The 22,138-nt window shown below is 46.4% G+C and overlaps 1 protein-coding gene across 5 annotated transcripts in view; it reads right to left on the minus strand.

Moving 5' to 3' along the window:
- Positions 1-19,752, minus strand: part of LOC110514830 (dedicator of cytokinesis protein 1) — a 538,819-nt gene extending 519,067 nt beyond the window's left edge. For 4 of the 5 annotated variants that reach the window (XM_036960808.1, XM_036960809.1, XM_036960806.1 and 1 more), the window contains exon 1: positions 19,541-19,752. In XM_036960808.1, the coding sequence (XP_036816703.1) occupies positions 19,541-19,583 (43 nt within the window). In that variant the 5' untranslated portion in view covers positions 19,584-19,752. The remainder of the gene's footprint in view (positions 1-19,540) is intronic. The other variant, XM_036960810.1, reaches the window with a different exon arrangement.
- Positions 19,753-22,138: the final 2,386 nt, after the last annotated feature.

Here is a 22,138-nt window from a genome sequence, read left to right on the forward strand (position 1 = left end):
AGCATGAATAACCCCAGCTATAACCATCACTTTCTGCTGTAGCACAGGGCTAGTGTGGAACAGGTACCATGAATAACCCCAGCTATAACCATCACTTTCTGCTGTAGCACAGGGCTAGTGTGGAACAGCATGAATAACCCCAGCTATAACCATCACTTTCTGCTGTAGCACAGGGCTAGTGTGGAACAGCATGAATAACCCCAGCTATAACCATCACTTTCTGCTGTAGCACAGGGCTAGTGTGGAACAGCATGAATAATCCCAGCTATAACCATCACTTTCTGCTGTAGCACAGGGCTAGTGTGGAACAGGTACCATGAATAACACCAGCTATAACCATCACTTTCTGCTGTAGCACAGGGCTAGTGTGGAACAGGTACCATGAATAACACCAGCTATAACCATCACTTTCTGCTGTAGCACAGGGCTAGTGTGGAACACGTACCATGAATAACACCAGCTATAACCATCACTTTTACCCCTCGATAACTATCACAACGCTCTGCTCTGCTCTACAGAAACACACAACATCTAATACCTCTCGATAACTGTCACAACGCTCTGCTCTACAGAAACACACAACATCTAATACCCCTCGATAACTGTCACAACGCTCTGCTCTGCTCTACAGAAACACACAACATCTAATACCCCTCGATAACTATCACAACGCTCTGCTCTACAGAAACACACAACATCTAATACCCCTCGATAACTGTCACAACACTCTGCTCCGCCCTACAGAAACACACAACATCTAATACCCCTCGATAACTGTCACAACGCTCTGCTCTACAGAAACACACAACATCTAATACCCCTTGATAACTATCACAACGCTCTGTCCTACAGAAACACACAACATCTAATACCCCTCGATATGTCACAACGCTCTGCCCTACAGAAACACACAACATCTAATACCCCTCGATAACTGTCACAACGCTCTGCTCTGCCCTACAGAAACACACAACATCTAATACCCCTCGATAACTGTCACAACGCTCTGCTCTACAGAAACACACAACATCTAATACCCCTCGATAACTATCACAACGCTCTGTCCTACAGAAACACACAACATCTAATACCCCTCGATATCTGTCACAACGCTCTGCCCTACAGAAACACACAACATCTAATACCCCTCGATAACTGTCACAACGCTCTGCTCTGCCCTACAGAAACACACAACATCTAATACCCCTCGATAACTGTCACAACGCTCTGCTCTGCCCTACAGAAACACACAACATCTAATACCCCTCGATAACTGTCACAACGCTCTGCTCTGCCCTACAGAAACACACAACATCTAATACCCCTCGATAACTGTCACAACGCTCTGCCCTACAGAAACACACAACATCTAATACCCCTCGATAACTATCACAACGCTCTGCTCTACAGAAACACACAACATCTAATACCCCTCGATAACTGTCACAACGCTCTGCTCTACAGAAACACACAACATCTAATACCCCTCGATAACTGTCACAACGCTCTGCTCTACAGAAACACACAATATCTAATACCCCTCGATAACTGTCACAACGCTCTGCTCTGCTCTACAGAAACACACAACATCTAATACCCCTCGATAACTGTCACAACGCTCTGCTCTACAGAAACACACAACATCTAATACCCCACGATAACTGTCACAACGCTCTGCTCTGCTCTACAGAAACACACAACATCTAATACCCCTCGATAACTGTCACAACGCTCTGCTCTGCTCTACAGAAACACACAACATCTAATACCCTCGATAACTATCACAACGCTCTGCTCTACAGAAACACACAACATCTAATACCCCTCGATAACTGTCACAACACTCTGCTCTGCTCTACAGAAACACACAACATCTAATACCCCTCGATAACTGTCACAACGCTCTGCCCTACAGAAACACACAACATCTAATACCCCTCGATAACTGTCACAACGCTCTGCTCTACAGAAACACACAACATCTAATACCCCTCGATAACTATCACAACGCTCTGCTCTACAGAAACACACAACATCTAATACCCCTCGATAACTGTCACAACGCTCTGCTCTACAGAAACACACAACATCTAATACCCCTCGATAACTGTCACAACACTCTGCTCTACAGAAACACACAACATCTAATAACTGTCACAACGCTCTGCTCTACAGAAACACACAACATCTAATACCCCTCGATAACTGTCACAACGCTCTGCTCTGCTCTACAGAAACACACAACATCTAATACCCTCGATAACTGTCACAACGCTCTGCTCTACAGAAACACACAACATCTAATACCCCTCGATAACTGTCACAACGCTCTGCTCTATAGAAACACACAACATCTAATACCCCTCGATAACTGTCACAACGCTCTGCTCTATAGAAACACACAACATCTAATACCCCTCGATAACTGTCACAACGCTCTGCTCTACAGAAACACACAACATCTAATACCCCTCGATAACTGTCACAACGCTCTGCTCTATAGAAACACACAACATCTAATACCCCTCGATAACTGTCACAACGCTCTGCTCTGCCCTACAGAAACACACAACATCTAATACCCCTCGATAACTGTCACAACGCTCTGCTCTACAGAAACACACAACATCTAATACCCCTTGATAACTATCACAACGCTCTGCTCTACAGAAACACACAATATCTAATACCCCTCGATATCTGTCACAACGCTCTGCTCTGCTCTACAGAAACACACAACATCTAATACCCCTCGATAACTGTCACAACGCTCTGCTCTACAGAAACACACAACATCTAATACCCCTTGATAACTGTCACAACGCTCTGCTCTGCCCTACAGAAACACACAACATCTAATACCCCTTGATAACTGTCACAACGCTCTGCTCTACAGAAACACACAACATCTAATACCCCTCGATAACTGTCACAACGCTCTGCCCTACAGAAACACACAACATCTAATACCCCTCGATAACTGTCACAACGCTCTGCTCTACAGAAACACACAACATCTAATACCCCTTGATAACTGTCACAACGCTCTGCTCTGCCCTACAGAAACACACAACATCTAATACCCCTCGATAACTGTCACAACGCTCTGCCCTACAGAAACACACAACATCTAATACCCCTCGATAACTGTCACAACGCTCTGCTCTACAGAAACACACAACATCTAATACCCCTTGATAACTGTCACAACGCTCTGCTCTGCCCTACAGAAACACACAACATCTAATACCCCTCGATAACTGTCACAACGCTCTGCCCTACAGAAACACACAACATCTAATACCCCTCGATAACTGTCACAACGCTCTGCTCTACAGAAACACACAACATCTAATACCCCTCGATAACTGTCACAACGCTCTGCTCTACAGAAACACACAACATCTAATACTCCTTGATAACTGTCACAACGCTCTGCTCTGCCCTACAGAAACACACAACATCTAATACCCCTTGATAACTGTCACAACGCTCTGCTCTACAGAAACACACAACATCTAATACCCCTCGATAACTGTCACAACGCTCTGCTCTGCCCTACAGAAACACACAACATCTAATACCCCTCGATAACTGTCACAACGCTCTGCCCTACAGAAACACACAACATCTAATACCCCTCGATATCTGTCACAACGCTCTGCTCTGCTCTACAGAAACACACAACATCTAATACCCCTCGATAACTATCACAACGCTCTGCTCTGCCCTACAGAAACACACAACATCTAATACCCCTCGATAACTGTCACAACGCTCTGCTCTGCCCTACAGAAACACACAACATCTAATACCCCTCGATAACTGTCACAACGCTCTGCCCTACAGAAACACACAACATCTAATACCCCTCGATAACTGTCACAACGCTCTGCTCTACAGAAACACACAACATCTAATACCCCTCGATAACTGTCACAACGCTCTGCTCTACAGAAACACACAACATCTAATACTCCTTGATAACTGTCACAACGCTCTGCTCTGCCCTACAGAAACACACAACATCTAATACCCCTTGATAACTGTCACAACGCTCTGCTCTACAGAAACACACAACATCTAATACCCCTCGATAACTGTCACAACGCTCTGCTCTGCCCTACAGAAACACACAACATCTAATACCCCTCGATAACTGTCACAACGCTCTGCCCTACAGAAACACACAACATCTAATACCCCTCGATATCTGTCACAACGCTCTGCTCTGCTCTACAGAAACACACAACATCTAATACCCCTCGATAACTATCACAACGCTCTGCTCTGCCCTACAGAAACACACAACATCTAATACCCCTCGATAACTGTCACAACGCTCTGCCCTACAGAAACACACAACATCTAATACCCCTCGATAACTGTCACAACGCTCTGCTCTACAGAAACACACAACATCTAATACCCCTCGATAACTGTCACAACGCTCTGCCCTACAGAAACACACAAACCTAACACACCAAAACTCAGCTGAGGCCTAGCGAAGCCAACAGCCTTTCTCCAGTGTCCGCATAGAGTCCGGTAACTTGTCACTATAATTGAATAAGATAGCCTTATCACAGTAGAATAACAAAATGACACTTATCTGTGGACAGCTACAGCTGTGTTAGTCACAGCATGCACACTGACGCAATCTAATTATCAACACAAAATCAGTACACCTCAGTCACAGAACAGAAGCTGTGATAATTGTTTAACACTTTACACCTGGTTTGACCAGAGCGAGCGAGCACAGAGAGAGCGAGCGAGCACAGAGAGAGAGACAGAGACAGAGAGAGACAGAGACAGAGAGAGAGAGACAGAGAGAGAGACTGAGAGAGACAGAGAATTCCCTACCAGATACCTCACTGTGACTGGGTTTCAACAATGGGAGGTCATTTTCCACTTGTCAAAAGCACCACCACAGGGGTCTGACTGGCCAGAGAAAAGATCTGATTAACTGAAAGATACAATAGTCTTCAACTATCAGCTCCACCAGCCCATTACTGCACTGACACTAACACAGAGACAGGTGCCAGAGGGAGCAGAGACAGGTGCCGGAGGGAGCAGAGACAGGTGCCGGAGGGAGCAGAGACAGGTGCCGGAGGGAGCAGAGACAGGTGCCGGAGGGAGCAGAGACAGGTGCCGGAGGGAGCAGAGACAGGTGCCAGGGGGAGGAGAGACAGGTGCCAGGGGGAGGAGAGACAGGTGCCAGGGGGAGGAGAGACAGGTGCCAGGGGGAGGAGAGACAGGTGCCGGAGGGAGCAGAGACAGGTGCCGGAGGGGGCAGAGACAGGTGCCGGAGGGGGCAGAGACAGGTGCCGGAGGGGGCAGAGACAGGTGCCGGAGGGGGCAGAGACAGGTGCCGGAGGGGGCAGAGACAGGTGCCGGAGGGGGCAGAGACAGGTGCCGGAGGGGGCAGAGACAGGTGCCGGAGGGGGCAGAGACAGGTGCCGGAGGGGGCAGAGACAGGTGCCGGAGGGAGCAGAGACAGGTGCCGGAGGGAGCAGAGACAGGTGCCGGAGGGAGCAGAGACAGGTGCCGGAGGGGGCAGAGACAGGTGCCGGAGGGGGCAGAGACAGGTGCCGGAGGGGGCAGAGACAGGTGCCGGAGGGGGCAGAGACAGGTGCCGGAGGGGGCAGAGACAGGTGCCGGAGGGGGCAGAGACAGGTGCCGGAGGGGGCAGAGACAGGTGCCGGAGGGGGCAGAGACAGGTGCCGGAGGGGGCAGAGACAGGTGCCGGAGGGGGCAGAGACAGGTGCCGGAGGGGGCAGAGACAGGTGCCGGAGGGGGCAGAGACAGGTGCCGGAGGGGGCAGAGACAGGTGCCGGAGGGAGCAGAGACAGGTGCCGGAGGGGGCAGAGACAGGTGCCGGAGGGGGCAGAGACAGGTGCCGGAGGGAGCAGAGACAGGTGCCGGAGGGAGCAGAGACAGGTGCCGGAGGGAGCAGAGACAGGTGCCGGAGGGAGCAGAGACAGGTGCCGGAGGGAGCAGAGACAGGTGCCGGAGGGAGCAGAGACAGGTGCCGGAGGGAGCAGAGACAGGTGCCGGAGGGAGCAGAGACAGGTGCCGGAGGGAGCAGAGACAGGTGCCGGAGGGAGCAGAGACAGGTGCCGGAGGGAGCAGAGACAGGTGCCAGGGGGAGGAGAGACAGGTGCCAGGGGGAGGAGAGACAGGTGCCAGGGGGAGGAGAGACAGGTGCCAGGGGGAGGAGAGACAGGTGCCAGGGGGAGGAGAGACAGGTGCCAGGGGGAGGAGAGACAGGTGCCAGAGGGCGCAGAGACAGGTGCCAGAGGGAGCAGAGACAGGTGCCAGAGGGAGCAGAGACAGGTGTCAGAGGGAGCAGAGACAGGTGTCAGAGGTTAGCAGGGAGTAGAGAGGTGAACCGATCAACAAAACAAAATGTCTTCCACACCACTAATGTAGTGAAGGACAACAGAAAAGTCAGAAGGATGAGGAGGAGGATGAAGAGGGTGGAGGAGGAGGATAAAGAGGAGGAGGAGTAAGAGGTGGAAGACGGGAAGGTGGAAGAGGTGGTGGCGGAGGAGAAGAGGAGGATGAGGATAAAGAGGTGGAGGAGGAGGATAAAGAGGAAGAGGTGGATAAAGAGGAGGAGGAGGTGGAAGACGGGGGGAAGAGAAGGTGGCAGAGGAGGAGAAGAGGAGGATGAGGATAAAGAGGAGGAGGAGGAGGAGGTGGAAGACGGGGGGGAAGAGGAGGTGGCAGAGGAGGAGAAGAGGAGGATGAGGATAAAGAGGAGGAGGAGGTGGAAGACGGGGGGAAGAGAAGGTGGCAGAGGAGGATGATAAAGAGGAAGAGGTGGATAAAGAGGAGGAGGAGGTGGAAGACGGGGGGGAAGAGAAGGTGGCAGAGGAGGAGAAGAGGAGGATGAGGATAAAGAGGAGGAGGAGGTGGAAGACGGGGGGGAAGAGGAGGTGGCAGAGGAGGAGAAGAGGAGGATGAGGATAAAGAGGAGGAGGAGGTGGAAGAAGGGGGGGAAGAGGAGGTGGCAGAGGAGGAGAAGAGGAGGATGAGGATAAAGAGGAGGAGGAGGAGGAGGTGGAAGACGGGGGGAAGAGGAGGTGGCAGAGGAGGATGATAAAGAGGAAGAGGTGGATAAAGAGGAGGAGGAGGTGGAAGACGGGGGGGAAGAGGAGGTGGCAGAGGAGGAGAAGAGGAGGATGAGGATAAAGAGGAGGAGGAGGAGGAGGTGGAAGACGGGGGGGAAGAGGAGGTGGCAGAGGAGGATGATAAAGAGGAAGAGGTGGATAAAGAGGAGGAGGAGGTGGAAGACGGGGGGAAGAGAAGGTGGCAGAGGAGGAGAAGAGGAGGATGAGGATAAAGAGGAGGAGGAGGAGGTGGAAGACGGGGGAGAAAGAGGAGGTGGCAGAGGAGGAGAAGAGGAGGATGAGGATAAAGAGGAGGAGGAGGAGGAGGTGGAAGACGGGGGGGAAGAGGAGGTGGCAGAGGAGGATGATAAAGAGGAAGAGGTGGATAAAGAGGAGGAGGAGGTGGAAGACGGGGGGGAAGAGGAGGTGGCAGAGGAGGAGAAGAGGAGGATGAGGATAAAGAGGAGGAGGAGGAGGAGGTGGAAGACGGGGGGGAAGAGGAGGTGGCAGAGGAGGATGATAAAGAGGAAGAGGTGGATAAAGAGGAGGAGGAGGTGGAAGACGGGGGGAAGAGAAGGTGGCAGAGGAGGAGAAGAGGAGGATGAGGATAAAGAGGAGGAGGAGGAGGTGGAAGACGGGGGAGAAAGAGGAGGTGGCAGAGGAGGAGAAAGCCACTGAAGTCCTCACAGAGATGCCAAAAATCCTAAGGCACTTGGCAGGGCCTCGCCCAACACAGACGGAGTTCAAGCACCAAGTCCCCAACTACTGAGTTCAGAATAGGCTTGGCCAGCTATCCAGATTGTCATACCTTCATACTGACCTTGTGACATACCGGGATATTCTGTAATACCGGCACTGAACACAAGGGGCGCCATTTTAGAACCCCAGAGCCTCTGGAATCAGAAGGTTAGCAATGCTAACATGTTAAAATCCCATAGAGAATGCTAACTAAATGCTAACATGTTAATATCCCATAGAGAATGCTAACATGTTAAAATCCCATAGAGAATGCTAACCAAATGCTAACGAGCGCATAGCGAACATTTTATAAAGTCTCAGACCGAAACTACAGCATTTGCAGGACAGACCTCCCAACTCAAAAGTTATAGAAGTAACAAACAACAAAAATGCTACTCACAGTTTGCTGCACGCACAAAACAAATATTAAACAACAAGAATCTTGATCAAGGAGGGAATTCTGTGCTGTTACGAAGCGAATGCTTGATTTTGGAAGAAGCTAACCGCTAGATAGCTAAGTAGCTACTAAATTAGCAAACCCAAAAAAAAACATCCCGTGGCTATTTCCAAACACCTCATATACAGTATATATATATTTACATATTAGTCATTTAGCAGACTATACTAGCACCTATTCCCTATATTGCACACTACTTCTGACTAGGGCCCTATAGGGCTCTGATCAAGTGTAGTGCACACAGTAATAGGGGAGGAGAGTGCCATTTAGGAAGCAGGCACTGTGTTCAATAAATACACGTCCTTTAGTTACTGTATGTTCTGCAATGTAAAGCCTGAGTCATCCACTTCCTGTATGTTCTGAGTCATCCACTTCCTTTAGTTCTGCAATGTAAAGCCGGAGTCATCCACTTCCTTTAGTTACTGTATGTTCTGCAATGTAAAGCCTGAGTCATCCACTTCCTTTAGTTCCTGTATGTTCTGAGTCATCCACTTCCTTTAGTTACTGTATGTTCTGCAATGTAAACGCCTGAGTCATCCACTTCCTTTAGTTCCTGTATGTTCTGCAATGTAAAGCCTGAGTCATCCACTTCCTTTAGTTCCTGAATGTTCTGCAATGTTCCCTAAAGCACAGAGGGTAGAGACAGCAGACAGACACTACCTGGTCCACTACCTTTTCACACAGTAATGTCCCCGGGTGAGTCCTAAAATGGCACCATAGTCCCTATACAGTGCACTCCAAGCCATTTGGGAAGCAGCCTCAGTGTTTGCTGCCAGAACAGTAATTGAAGGGGGTTTGTACCTGCAGAGAGAGAGTCTGAGATGCTCCATGGTCTCTGATGAGATGGGTAGAAGTGGGGTTTTTTTCAACTCTGTCAATCTGCAGCTAATTCTCCAACTCACTTACTGACTGATACACCTGGCTGAGTTAGGCAATCAAAAAGTGGAACCACAGACCCTGGAGGAGGGTCTCAGGCACTGAGAATGACGAGGAGTTAGAATCTAAAAGCTATGCTAAGTTCCAGTCCTGACTTCTCTATGTTTTCTTCTCTAACAAGCTACTGTGTTCAGAATCCCTGATCTTAGAAACACAAAGTTCCCAGTCCTAACTGTGCTCCTCCTATACTATGTAAAGTTCCCAGTCCTAACAATGCCCTAGTAAAGTTCCCAGTCCTAACTGTGCTCCTCCTATACTATGTAAAGTTCCCAGTCCCAACTGTGCTCCTCTTCTGCTATGTGAAGTTCCCAGTCCTAACTGTGCTCCTCCTCTGCTATGTGAAGTTCCCAGTCCTAACTGTGCTCCTCCTCTGCTATGTGAAGTTCCCAGTCCTAACTGTGCTCCTCCTCTGCTATGTAAAGTTCCCAGTCCTAACTGTGCTCCTCCTCTGCTATGTAAAGTTCCCAGTCCTAACTGTGCTCCTCCTCTGCTATGTAAAGTTCCCAGTCCTAACTGTGCTCCTCCTCTGCTATGTGAAGTTCCCAGTCCTAACTGTGCTCCTCCTCTGCTATGTAAAGTTCCCAGTCCCAACTGTGCCCTGTAAAGTTCCCAGTCCTATCTGTGCTCCTCCTATACCATGTAAAGTTCCCAGTCCTAACTGTGCTCCTCCTATACTATGTGAAGTTCCCAGTCCTAACTGTGCCATGTAAAGTTCCCAGTCCTATCTGTGCTCCTCCTATACCATGTAAAGTTCCCAGTCCTAACTGTGCTCCTCCTATACTATGTGAAGTTCCCAGTCCCAACTGTGCTATGTAAAGTTCCCAGTCCTAACTGTGCTCCTCCTCTGCTATGTGAAGTTCCCAGTCCCAACTGTGCTCCTCCTATACTATGTGAAGTTCCCGGTCCTAACTGTGCTCCTCCTATACTATGTGAAGTTCCCAGTCCTAACTGTGCCATGTAAAGTTCCCAGTCCTAACTGTGCTCCTCCTATACTATGTAAAGTTCCCAGTCCCAACTGTGCTATGTGAAGTAGAGGTCGACCGATTAATCGGAATGGCCGATAACTTGAAATCGTCCCTAATTTTTCATAACAATTGGAAATCTGTATTTTTGGGCGCCAATTTTTTGTTATACCTTTATTTAACTACGCAAGTCAGTTAAGAACACATTCTTAACTCAGGAACAGTGGGTTAACTGCCTCGTTCAGGGGCAGAACGACAGATTTTCACCTTGTCAGCTCGGGGGATCCAATCTTGCAACCTTACAGTTAACTAGTCCAACGCAATAATGACCTGCCTCTCTCTCGTTGCACTCCACAAGGAGACTGCCTGTTACACAAATGCAGTAAGCCAAGGTAAGTTGCTAGCTAGCATTAAACTTATCTTATAAAAAACAATCAATCATAATCACTAGTTAACTACACATGGTTGATGATATTACTAGATATTATCTAGCGTGTCCTGCGTTGCATATAATCATACAAGTATCTAAGTATCTGACTGAGCGGTGGTAGGCAGAAGCAGGCGCGTAAACATTCATTCAAACAGCACTTTCTTGCGTTTTGCCAGCAGCTCTTCCTTGTGCGTCAAGCGCTGTTTATAACTTCAAGCCTATCAACTCCCGAGACGAGGCTGGTGTAACCGAAGTGAAATGGCTAGCTAGTTAGCGCGCACCAACAGTGTTTCAAACGTCACTCGCTCTGAGCCTTCTAGTAGTTGTTCCCCTTGCTCTGCATGGGTTGCTGGTTCGAGCCCAGGGAGGAGCGAGGAGGGGGACGGAAGCTATACTGTTTCACTGGTAATACTAAAGTGCTTATAAGAACATCCAATAGTCAAAGGTTAATGAAATACAAATGGTATAGAGGGAAATAGTCCTATAATTCCTATAATAACTACAACCTGAAACTTCTTACCTGGGAATATTGAAGACTCATGTTAAAAAGGAACCACCAGCTTTCATATGTTCTCATGTTCTGAGCAAGGAACTGAAACGTTAGCTTTCTTACATGGAACATATTGCACTTTTACTTTCTTCTCCAACACTTTGTTTTTGCATTATTTAAACCAAATTGAACATGTTTCATTATTTACTTGAGTCTAAATAGATTTTATTGATGTATTATATTAAGTTAAAATAAGTGTTCATTCAGTATTGTTTTAATTGTCATTATTACAAATAAATTAATAAAAATCGTCCGATTAATCGGTATCGGCTTTTTTGGTCCTACAATAATCGGTATCGAAAAATCATAAATCGGCCGACCTCTAATTAGCATACTAAAACAGAGCTAGTCTTCACACTATGGATTCTAGCAGAATGGAACAGTCAGAGCCTCACAGACAGGATTCAAGGCTGTGATCAACCTTTGGTCTGACACAAGAGTAAGAGATAATGAGAAGAGACAGAGATAACGAGACAAGAGACAGAGATATTGAGAAGAGACAGAGATAATGAGACAAGAGACAGAGATATTGAGAAGAGACAGAGATATTGAGAAGAGACAGAGATAACGAGACAAGAGAGATATTGAGAAGAGACAGAGATATTGAGAAGAGACAGAGATAACGAGACAAGAGACAGAGATATTGAGAAGAGTAAAGAGATAATGAGACAAGAGATTAAAGTGAAGCGTCTCGTCTGCCTCACAGACTTGTACGTCTGGGATCAATACGACATCCCGTAGACACACAGACGAGGTCACGCGTTTATTATGTAAGTCCAGTCTGCTTTCTGCCGTGCCTCTGATAACACCTACGCAGGACTGGGAGACTAGCTAGCGAACAGTCTTCAGAGACAGGGGAGCAGCACACAGGTCGGCCTGCATTAATGTGGGGGGCTTTCCTCAGACAGACAGAGACAGGAGAATAGCTGCATAGTGAACAAACAGTAATATTTCATAAATCTATTGGAGAGAGGAGGCTGGGCTAGTCTTCACAGACACCGTGTCTCATGGGTGGAGAGTCAGAAGACTAGAGAGAGGAGGCCGGGCTAGTCTTCCACACAGACACCATGTCTCATGGGAGGAGAGTCAGAAGACTAGAGAGAGGAGGCTGGGCTAGTCTTCACAGACACCATGTCTCATGGGAGGAGAGTCAGAAGACTAGAGAGAGGAGGCTGGGCTAGTCTTTACAGACACCATGTCTCATGGGTGGAGAGTCAGAAGACTAGAGAGAGGAGGCTGGGCTAGTCTTCACAGACACCATGTCTCATGGGTGGAGAGTCAGAAGACTAGAGAGAGGAGGCAGGGCTAGTCTTCACAGACACCATGTCTCATGGGTGGAGAGTCAGAAGACTAGAGAGAGGAGGCCGGGCTAGTCTTCACAGACACCATGTCTCATGGGAGGAGGGTCAGAAGACTAGAGAGAGGAGGCTGGGCTCGTCTTCACAGACACCATGTCTCATGGATGGAGGGTCAGAAGTCTGACAAGCAAGATGAGAGAGTAATGGCATCCTCCCACACGGTTCTGGGAAAATCTAAAGTAAGGCTAATGAGCAGCATCATCCATAGGGTGGAATCTGGAGCACGGTAGGAGGGATGATTCCCCTTATTCATGTTGAATAGAGTTATATAGGGCTGAATCTGGAGCACGGTAGAAGGAGGGAGAATTCCCCTTATTCATGTTGAATAGAGTTATATAGGGCTGAATCTGGAGCACGGTAGGAGGAGGGAGAATTCCCCTTATTCATGTTGAATAGAGTTATATAGGGCTGAATCTGGAGCACGGTAGAAGGAGGGAGAATTCCCCTTATTCATGTTGAATAGAGTTCTATAGGGCTGAATCTGGAGCACGGTAGGAGGGATGATTCCCCTTATTCATGTTGAATAGAGTTATATAGGGTGGAATCTGGAGCACGGTAGGAGGGATGATTCCCCTTATTCATGTTGAATAGAGTTCTATAGGGCTGAATCTGGAGCACGGTAGAAGGAGGGAGAATTCCCCTTATTCATGTTGAATAGAGTTCTATAGGGCTGAATCTGGAGCACGGTAGGAGGAGGGAGAATTCCCCTTATTCATGTTGAATAGAGTTATATAGGGCTGAATCTGGAGCACGGTAGAAGGAGGGAGAATTCCCCTTATTCATGTTGAATAGAGTTCTATAGGGCTGAATCTGGAGCACGGTAGGAGGAGGGAGAATTCCCCTTATTCATGTTGAATAGAGTTATATAGGGCTGAATCTGGAGCACGGTAGGAGGGAGAATTCCCCTTATTCATGTTGAATAGAGTTCTATAGGGCTGAATCTGGAGCACGGTAGGAGGAGGGAGAATTCCCCTTATTCATGTTGAATAGAGTTCTATAGGGCTGAATCTGGAGCACGGTAGAAGGAGGGAGAATTCCCCTTATTCATGTTGAATAGAGTTCTATAGGGCTGAATCTGGAGCACGGTAGGAGGAGGGAGAATTCCCCTTATTCATGTTGAATAGAGTTATATAGGGCTGAATCTGGAGCACGGTAGAAGGAGGGAGAATTCCCCTTATTCATGTTGAATAGAGTTCTATAGGGCTGAATCTGGAGCACGGTAGAAGGAGGGAGAATTCCCCTTATTCATGTTGAATAGAGTTCTATAGGGCTGAATCTGGAGCACGGTAGAAGGAGTGTGGAACTACACAGAGGAACAGAGTTGTCCTGCTGCTGGACAGTGTAGAACTACACAGAGGAACAGAGTTGTCCTGGCGGTGGACAGCGTAGAACTACACAGAGGAACAGAGTTGTCCTGCCTCTGGACAGTGTAGAACTGTTCTGTAGGGATGTGTGTAACAGTGTAGAACTGTTCTGTAGGGATGTGTGTAACAGGGTAGAACTGTTCTGTAGGGATGTGTGTAACAGGGTAGAACTGTTCTGTAGGGATGTGTGTACTGTTCTGTAGGGATGTGTGTAACAGGGTAGAACTGTTCTGTAGGGATGTGTGTAGCTCGTATACCATTTCTCCAGACATGTTGAACCACAGAGTATCACTGTTTCTCAACAGGATTCCTGTCCTCTCCATCTGCATCTCCTTTCTAGACTTTTAAAGAATCAGATAGTATTTTTTACAACACTTCCTGTATGATCATCAAAAGGGGATTTCAAAATAATTCATCACATGATGGACGAGGAAACGTCATGCAGGAAAACAATGACCCCCCCCCCCCCCCCCCCCCCCTCCCCTCTAGCCTTGAGAAAGAAAGCTGTATTTAAAACTACTACCTCCGATTCCATCTGATTTCCTGCAGGGTTTGTTGACGTTCTAAGAACAAAAGGAAGTGTGTCGTGGAATTAACTCGGGGTCGGCAAAAAAAATTGATTTGAATGAACGTTCAACTCTTTGATCATTAGATTGGTTCACACGTCGTTATTCTTTGCCAACAAAAAAAGCAGGTCAGAGTCGGATATTCATCCATCCCTCCTCTGAAACTGTGAAAGAGATACAAATATGACTCATTGGTTGGTAAGGGCCACCGTTCATGTTAACCTGCGCAGTGTAATGTTAGAAGGAGATCCTGAAGGAGAGATTGTGACGGTGCGTCTCTGATTGGTCGATGAGCTCATCAGCATTAACAGAAGGGACGTTCTAAAACATTCTACTGTGGAATTCAAGACATTCAAGGAAGTTCAGCTTCTGGCCTCAAGGTAAGTGATGATTCACATGAAGAGACCGTATGAGGGGAAATAAAGATGTTTTCAGCCTCCGTCTGTTGTGAGATCAGACGCTGTGTATTTCTCAGAGTAAAGGGATGAGATCTCCACACGACACAAACTAAACGTCTGAAGCTTTTATCCAAGATGTTTCTTATCCAAGATGTTTCTTATCCAAGATGTTTCTTATCCAAGATGTTTCTTATCCAAGATAGTCAGTCGACTGACATATCTGCAGAGAAACTAAAAGGTTTCCTCAGTCTCAGTCAAGGAAATGCAACTCTCCCAAAGACATCCACCTAGTTAGTTTGAATTGTCGGTGAGGAACAGTAGTCGGTGGAGTATTAAAAGTGCAATGACAAAGCTGTGACAAGAGGAAACCCAACGCCATGGAAACCAGGTGGTGGTAGACTGTAGCTTTGGTTGCCCTGAGCAACAAGGGAAGGGACCTGCTGAGGACAAGTCCTCCCTGCAGAAAGGAACGCGCTGAGGTCACATCCTCCCTGCAGGAAGGGACACGGTGAGCTCAAGTCCTCCCTGCAGGAAGGGACACGCTGAGGTCACATCCTCCCTGCAGGAAGGGACACGCTGAGGTCACATCCTCCCTGCAGGAAGGGACACGCTGAGGTCACATCCTCCCTGCAGGAAGGGACACAGTGAGCTCAAGTCCTCCCTGCAGGAAGGGACACAGTGAGCTCAAGTCCTCCCTGCAGGAAGGGACACAGTGAGCTCAAGTCCTCCTTGCAGGAAGGGACACGCTGAGGTCACATCCTCCCTGCAGGAAGGGACACGCTGAGGTCACATCCTCCCTGCAGGAAGGGAACTAAACGTTCTATAACAGCAGACACAATGCAACACTATATGGGAAGCAGTGTTTTACTGTACTGACGACAGCCCTTCATGGTTAAACCATCTCCCTCCCCACTTCCTCAATCTACCTGAGACTATAATAATGGGGAACCTTGATAAAGGGTGAGACACACAGCCGACAGCGACAACGGGCCCTGTAATTCACATGACACTGGTCTCATTACTGTACAAGTGTTCCTGTGGATAGGGGCCACTGTAATGTAAGGTGAGAACCAAAACGCACATGACACTGGTCTCATTACTGTAGAAGTATTCCTGTGGATAGGGGCCACAGTAATGTAAGGTAGGAACCAAAACGCACATGACACTGGTCTCATTACTGTACAAGTGTTCCTGTGGATAGGGGCCACAGTAATGTAAGGTGAGAACCAAAACCCTGTGGATAGGGGCCACAGTAATGTAAGGTGAGAACCAAAATGCACATGACACTGGTCTCATTACTGGAGAAGTGTTCCTGTGGATAGGGGCCACAGTAATGTAAGGTGAGAACCAAAACCCTGTGGATAGGGGCCACAGTAATGTAAGGTGAGAACCAAAACGCACATGACACTGGTCTCATTACTGGAGAAGTGTTCCTGTGGATAGGGGCCACAGTAATGTAAGGTGAGAACCAAAACCCTGTGGATAGGGGCCACAGTAATGTAAGGTGAGAACCAAAACGCACATGACACTGGTCTCATTACTGTAGAAGTATTCCTGTGGATAGGGGCCACAGTAATGTAAGGTGAGAACCAAAACGCACATGACACTGGTCTCATTACTGGAGAAGTGTTCCTGTGGATAGGGGCCACAGTAATGTAAGGTGAGAACCAAAACCCTGTGGATAGGGGCCACAGTAATGTAAGGTGAGAACCAGACACACACGTCACTGTTGAATTGTACACGGATGGTAAATCAGTCATTTATAGTATGTTTCGGTATGTCTTCTCCTTTAAACCCACCAGACCAGAGAGGAAGAGGTGAAGCAAGAGGGCCGACTCCTCCCCTGTCTGTCAGAGAATAAAGAGTGAAACAGACCAAGTGGTTTTGAATGGAGGTCAATGAGAAAGTCTTGAATTCAGTCAACATAAAATTACAAAAGATATTCTAAGTGAGGCTTATTAGACTAAATAGAAGTTTCACTTGATTTACAACTAAGTTCAATAAAACGTATTATATATGGGTGAATTCAGTGTTTAACGTCTGGATTCCTTGATTCCGTCTGCATTTTCCCGGATTTTATAGGGCCCTAAGTCTTCTCTGATCTCCCTGACTCATCAGAAGGCCTTGTTGAGTGTTCTCTGATCTCACTGACTCATCAGGAGGCCTTGTTGAGTCTTTTCTGATCTCCGTGACTCATCAGAAGGCCTTGTTGAGTGTTCTCTGATCTCCCTGACTCATCAGGAGGCCTTGTTGAGTCTTCTCTGATCTCCCTGACTCATCAGAAGGCCTTGTTGAGTGTTCTCTGATCTCCCTGACTCATCAGAAGGCCTTGTTGAGTGTTCTCTCATCTCCCTGACTCATTAGAAGGCCTTGTTGAGTCTTCTCTGATCTCCCTGACTCATCAGAAGGCCTTGTTGAGTGTTCTCTGATCTCCCTGACTCATCAGAAGGCCTTGTTGAGTGTTCTCTGATCTCCCTGACTCATCAGAAGGCCTTGTTGAGTCTTCTCTGATCTCCCTGACTCATCAGAAGGCCTTGTTGAGTCTTCTCTGATCTCCCTGACTCATCAGAAGGCCTTGTTGAGTGTTCTCTGATCTCCCTGACTCATCAGAAGGCCTTGTTGAGTGTTCTCTGATCTCCCTGACTCATCAGGAGGCCTTGTTGAGTGTTCTCTGATCTCCCTGACTCATCAGAAGGCCTTGTTGAGTGTTCTCTGATCTCACTGACTCATCAGAAGGCCTTGTTGAGTCTTCTCTGATCTCCCTGACTCATCAGAAGGCCTTGTTGAGTGTTCTCTCATCTCCCTGACTCATTAGAAGGCCTTGTTGAGTGTTCTCTGATCTCCCTGACTCATCAGAAGGCCTTGTTGAGTGTTCTCTGATCTCCCTGACTCATCAGAAGGCCTTGTTGAGTGTTCTCTGATCTCCCTGACTCATCAGAAGGCCTTGTTGAGTGTTCTCTGATCTCACTGACTCATCAGAAGGCCTTGTTGAGTCTTCTCTGATCTCCCTGACTCATCAGAAGGCCTTGTTGAGTGTTCTCTCATCTCCCTGACTCATTAGAAGGCCTTGTTGAGTGTTCTCTGATCTCCCTGACTCATCAGAAGGCCTTGTTGAGTGTTCTCTGATCTCCCTGACTCATCAGAAGGCCTTGTTGAGTGTTATCAATATTTGGAACTATTTTCTTAAAGTTCAGTTGAAACAAAGTCTTAACTACAGTGTAGTATATTTACTGAATCTCTATGCAATAACCAAGAGTTTAGACTACTAACAGTAGTCTGTACTAGCTTATGTAGCCTGTACCAGCTTATGTAGCCTGTACCAGCTTATGTAGCCTGTACCAGCTTATGTAGCCTGTACCAGCTTATGTAGCCTGTACTAGCTTATGTAGCCTGTACCAGCTTATGTAGCCTGTACCAGCTTATGTAGCCTGTACCAGCTTATTTAGCCTGTACCAGCTTATGTAGCCTGTACTAGCTTATGTAGCCTGTACTAGCTTATGTAGCCTGTACCAGCTTATGTAGCCTGTACTAGCTTATGTAGCCTGTACTAGCTTATGTAGCCTGTACCAGCTTATGTAGCCTGTACCAGCTTATGTAGCCTGTACCAGCTTATGTAGCCTGTACTAGCTTGAGTAGCCTGTACTAGCTTATATAGCCTGTACCAGCTTATGTAGCCTGTACTAGCTTATGTAGCCTAGGCATAACAACAACGTTACTGTATTCTGTTTGTACATTGTATATTGCTGGCAGCACCTCTTCACCAAATCAAATTCCGGGTTAAATGTACTTGGAGAATAACAATGTGTTATACCTAATTATTACCAATACACCAGAGTGAGAGTGAATATGGCCACTACAATGAATGACTCCAGCCAGGCCAAAACCTAACTCAGTTACTGGCCTGATGGTGAGACAGAACAGGACGTCCGACAGCGGGCGGCCAAACCCCCGGTCATACCGCCCAGGAGATCATGTGTCAATCAACACGGAGCTGTTCAACTTCAAGACGCGCTATAAATGTATCCAGTTTGAGTTGTGTCCACATTTCAAAAACTGAACTCAAACAGAAAACAGAAGCCCTAAGGGCTCCTGTTGCCAGATCTACTTTGAATAAATCACATAAAGGACTTGGAGACGGGGAAAGAGTAGCCTGCACTATTCCAAACCAAACACATTGAAAACATATGAGGCATCACAATTACACCAAGTCCATTCTGTTCACCAGTAACTTTAGCTCGAATGTTGAACCATGTAACAATAAACGGTACAAAGTTCCAACCGCGTCCTGTACCGTCCACGATGTGGCAGGCCCCGACTCCACAGGAAACAGTGTTGCAAACTAGGCGCGCCTCTGACAATTCCCGGTGTTGACCGCAGTCCGCTCACAAAGACAGGGATTCCTCGCGTTGCCTTTATGCAAACCAGTTGGCAAAACCAGTTGCTGATAGCACAAGATTTTATCTAACTTTTGCATTCCTACATTCAGGCAAATGTGTTGCAAAGAAATCAAGTCAGGCCTTTAGGAATATTGTGTGAATCTCGGCGTAGCAGCGCTGTATCCTAAAATAATTACAATTATTCCCAAACTTGTGCCTTCGGATGCAGAGTAGGAACGACAAGCTACCCAGCGAAACTAGACAGAGAAAACGTGCAAGTTTATTAGACTCACCAACTCCGTACTTCTCCTTCTTCGTAGGCACCCAGCGAGACATTATTCATTTAAAAACTCCCCCCGTGTTGAGGTTGGGTTTGTTTCAATAGTTCCAGATCAGACTGTAGAGTTTTCTGTACTTTAGAGTTCTCAGTGTCGGTGAATAGAATCACGTCGAGCGGCCATTTTCCCCCAGTGACAGTCAGCCTGGACAGGACGCTCCACAAGGGGGTGGAAATTAACACAAAACACTTTGATCATCAAGTATGGACGTCGTTAGGCTAAGAAACTGGAAATAGATTTTAATATAGAACAAATAGATACCGGGCCTATATAGCAAACTATTACTTAATCTATGACTTTCCTAAAGGTAACTGTACAGAATGATATGTGAAAGGGTCTCAAAACAATGTCAGGATGCAACTATTCATGCAACACTTGTGATTATATCAATTCTAGACAAAACTGTAATCTTCTGTTACTGTATCATTCTGTATCATACTGAATTAATCCTTCTCCCAAATGAGTTTACTAGTATTTGCGTTTAATGGTTGACCAATGAATTTAACTTTAAATATGAAAATATATCGACTTAGCACATAATGATGTGATTTACACTATGGTGCAAAAGTTTGGTGGTCACTTAGAAATGTCCTTGTTTTTGAAAGAAAAGCACATTTTTGTCCATTAAAATAACATCAAATTGATCAGAAATACAGTGTTGACATTGTTTATGTTGTAAATGACTATTGTAGCTGGAAACGGCAGATTCTTTATGGAATATCTACATAGGTGTACAGAGGCCCATTATCAGCAACCATCACTCCTGTGTTCCAATGGCACGTTGTGTCAGCTAATCCAAGTTGATCATTTTAAAAGGGTAAATGATCATTAGAAAACCATTTTGCAATTATGTGAGCACAACTGAAAACTATTGTGCTGATTAAAGAAGCAATAAAACTGGCCTTCTTTAGACTAGTTGAGTGTCTGATGCATCAGCATTTGTGGGTTTATATTTTATATTTTGATGTGTCTAACACTTTTTTGTTTACTACATGATTCCATATGTGTTATTTCATAGTTTTTGATGTCTTCACTATTATTCTACAATTTATTAAATAGTAAAAATGAAGAAAAACCCTTGAATGAGTAGGTGTTCTAGAATGCTTAACCCGTACTGTGTAGGGAGACAGTGCTTATAATATTTAGCAATATATCGCTTTCAGTATCCAGTATATTTTTCACTAGATGATCATTCAAAATGGTTCTTTTGCAGTAAAATACATTATTTTAAAAAACGTAAAAAAAAACAATAGCCTACACAAAACTTTAAAAAGGAAATTGACTAAACTTTCAACTTTAAGCCTACAAGACCACTGCACAGTTAAATCTTAAGTGGCATGGCACCGCCGCCATCTTAAATGAAGGTTAAATAAAATAAATATCTATATTTTTTAAAAAGTGCGTTACACCCTGTCTGTTCCAGACCTTGAAGCAGACTGCATTACATACACAAGGTTCTGTACTATCTCTCTCTCCCTTGACATTACCATCTGGTCTAATAACAAAAGTGGACTCATACACACCTGTAGGCGAGGACGCCGTTTGGCAGAGCGTGGGAAAACAGTTGATCAGAACCAGGAAGTTACCTTGAATTTGAAAAGGTTTATTAGACTGAGGACCTAAACAACTAAATACGATGTGTGTTTTCGTGTTTCCCGCTGACCTGTAACAAATGCCGATAAAACGCTGAAAACAAAACGGGCCTTGGGTTGTCTCTATGGGGTCTCTTGTGATGTCATTATGGGGTATTGTGATGTCCTTATGGGGTAGGATCATTTACCACAAGAATACAGACAGATAAACAAATGGTTATATATGGACAGGAATGTTTTTGTCAGTGAGTGTGGAATTATTGGAGGAGAAAAAGCACATTTATATATTTTATTTAACTAGGCACATCAGTTAAGAACAAATTCTTATTTTCAATGACGGCCTAGGAACTGTTCAGGGGCAGAACAACAGATTTGTACTTTGTCAGCTCAGGGGTTTGAACTTGCAACCTTCCGGTTACTAGTCCAATGCTCTAACCACTAGGCTACCCTGCCACCCCGTGAAGGTAAAGGGGAAAAACAGACACAAAAAGGAATTGCGTTCAGAGTAGCTGGACGCCAAAGTGTAGCTCCCATGTATCCTGGCTGATCTTCATAGTTCAAGGTCAACTGATTCTAGTCTTTCCCACCATGTTCATTCTCTATGCGTGTCTGCAACCACCTCAGAGAGCCCAGACTGTTGATAAGCCTAGGCCTACATGACATTTTAAACCAGCAGATTAAGACAGATCCCAACGGGAACACCCGAAAACTGTTCTTTCTTTCTTTCTTTCTTTCCTTCTTTTCAAATGGGAATATAGACTACCAGTGAGATAAGCCTATAACGTTTCTGATTGCTCTTTTCTGTGAATAAATCACCTTCTCAAAGGCACATTTCAATATCAGCAAGGTGTTCCTCTCTGTCTCTCTCTCTCTCTCTCTTGCTCTCTCTCTCGCTCTCTCTCTCCCTCTCTCTTACACTCTCTCTCTCTCTCTTACTCTCTCTCTCTTACTCTCTCTCTTA

The sequence above is a fragment of the Oncorhynchus mykiss genome, chromosome 23 (assembly GCF_013265735.2).
Source record: "Oncorhynchus mykiss isolate Arlee chromosome 23, USDA_OmykA_1.1, whole genome shotgun sequence".
In the NCBI taxonomy this organism is placed as follows: domain Eukaryota; kingdom Metazoa; phylum Chordata; class Actinopteri; order Salmoniformes; family Salmonidae; genus Oncorhynchus; species Oncorhynchus mykiss.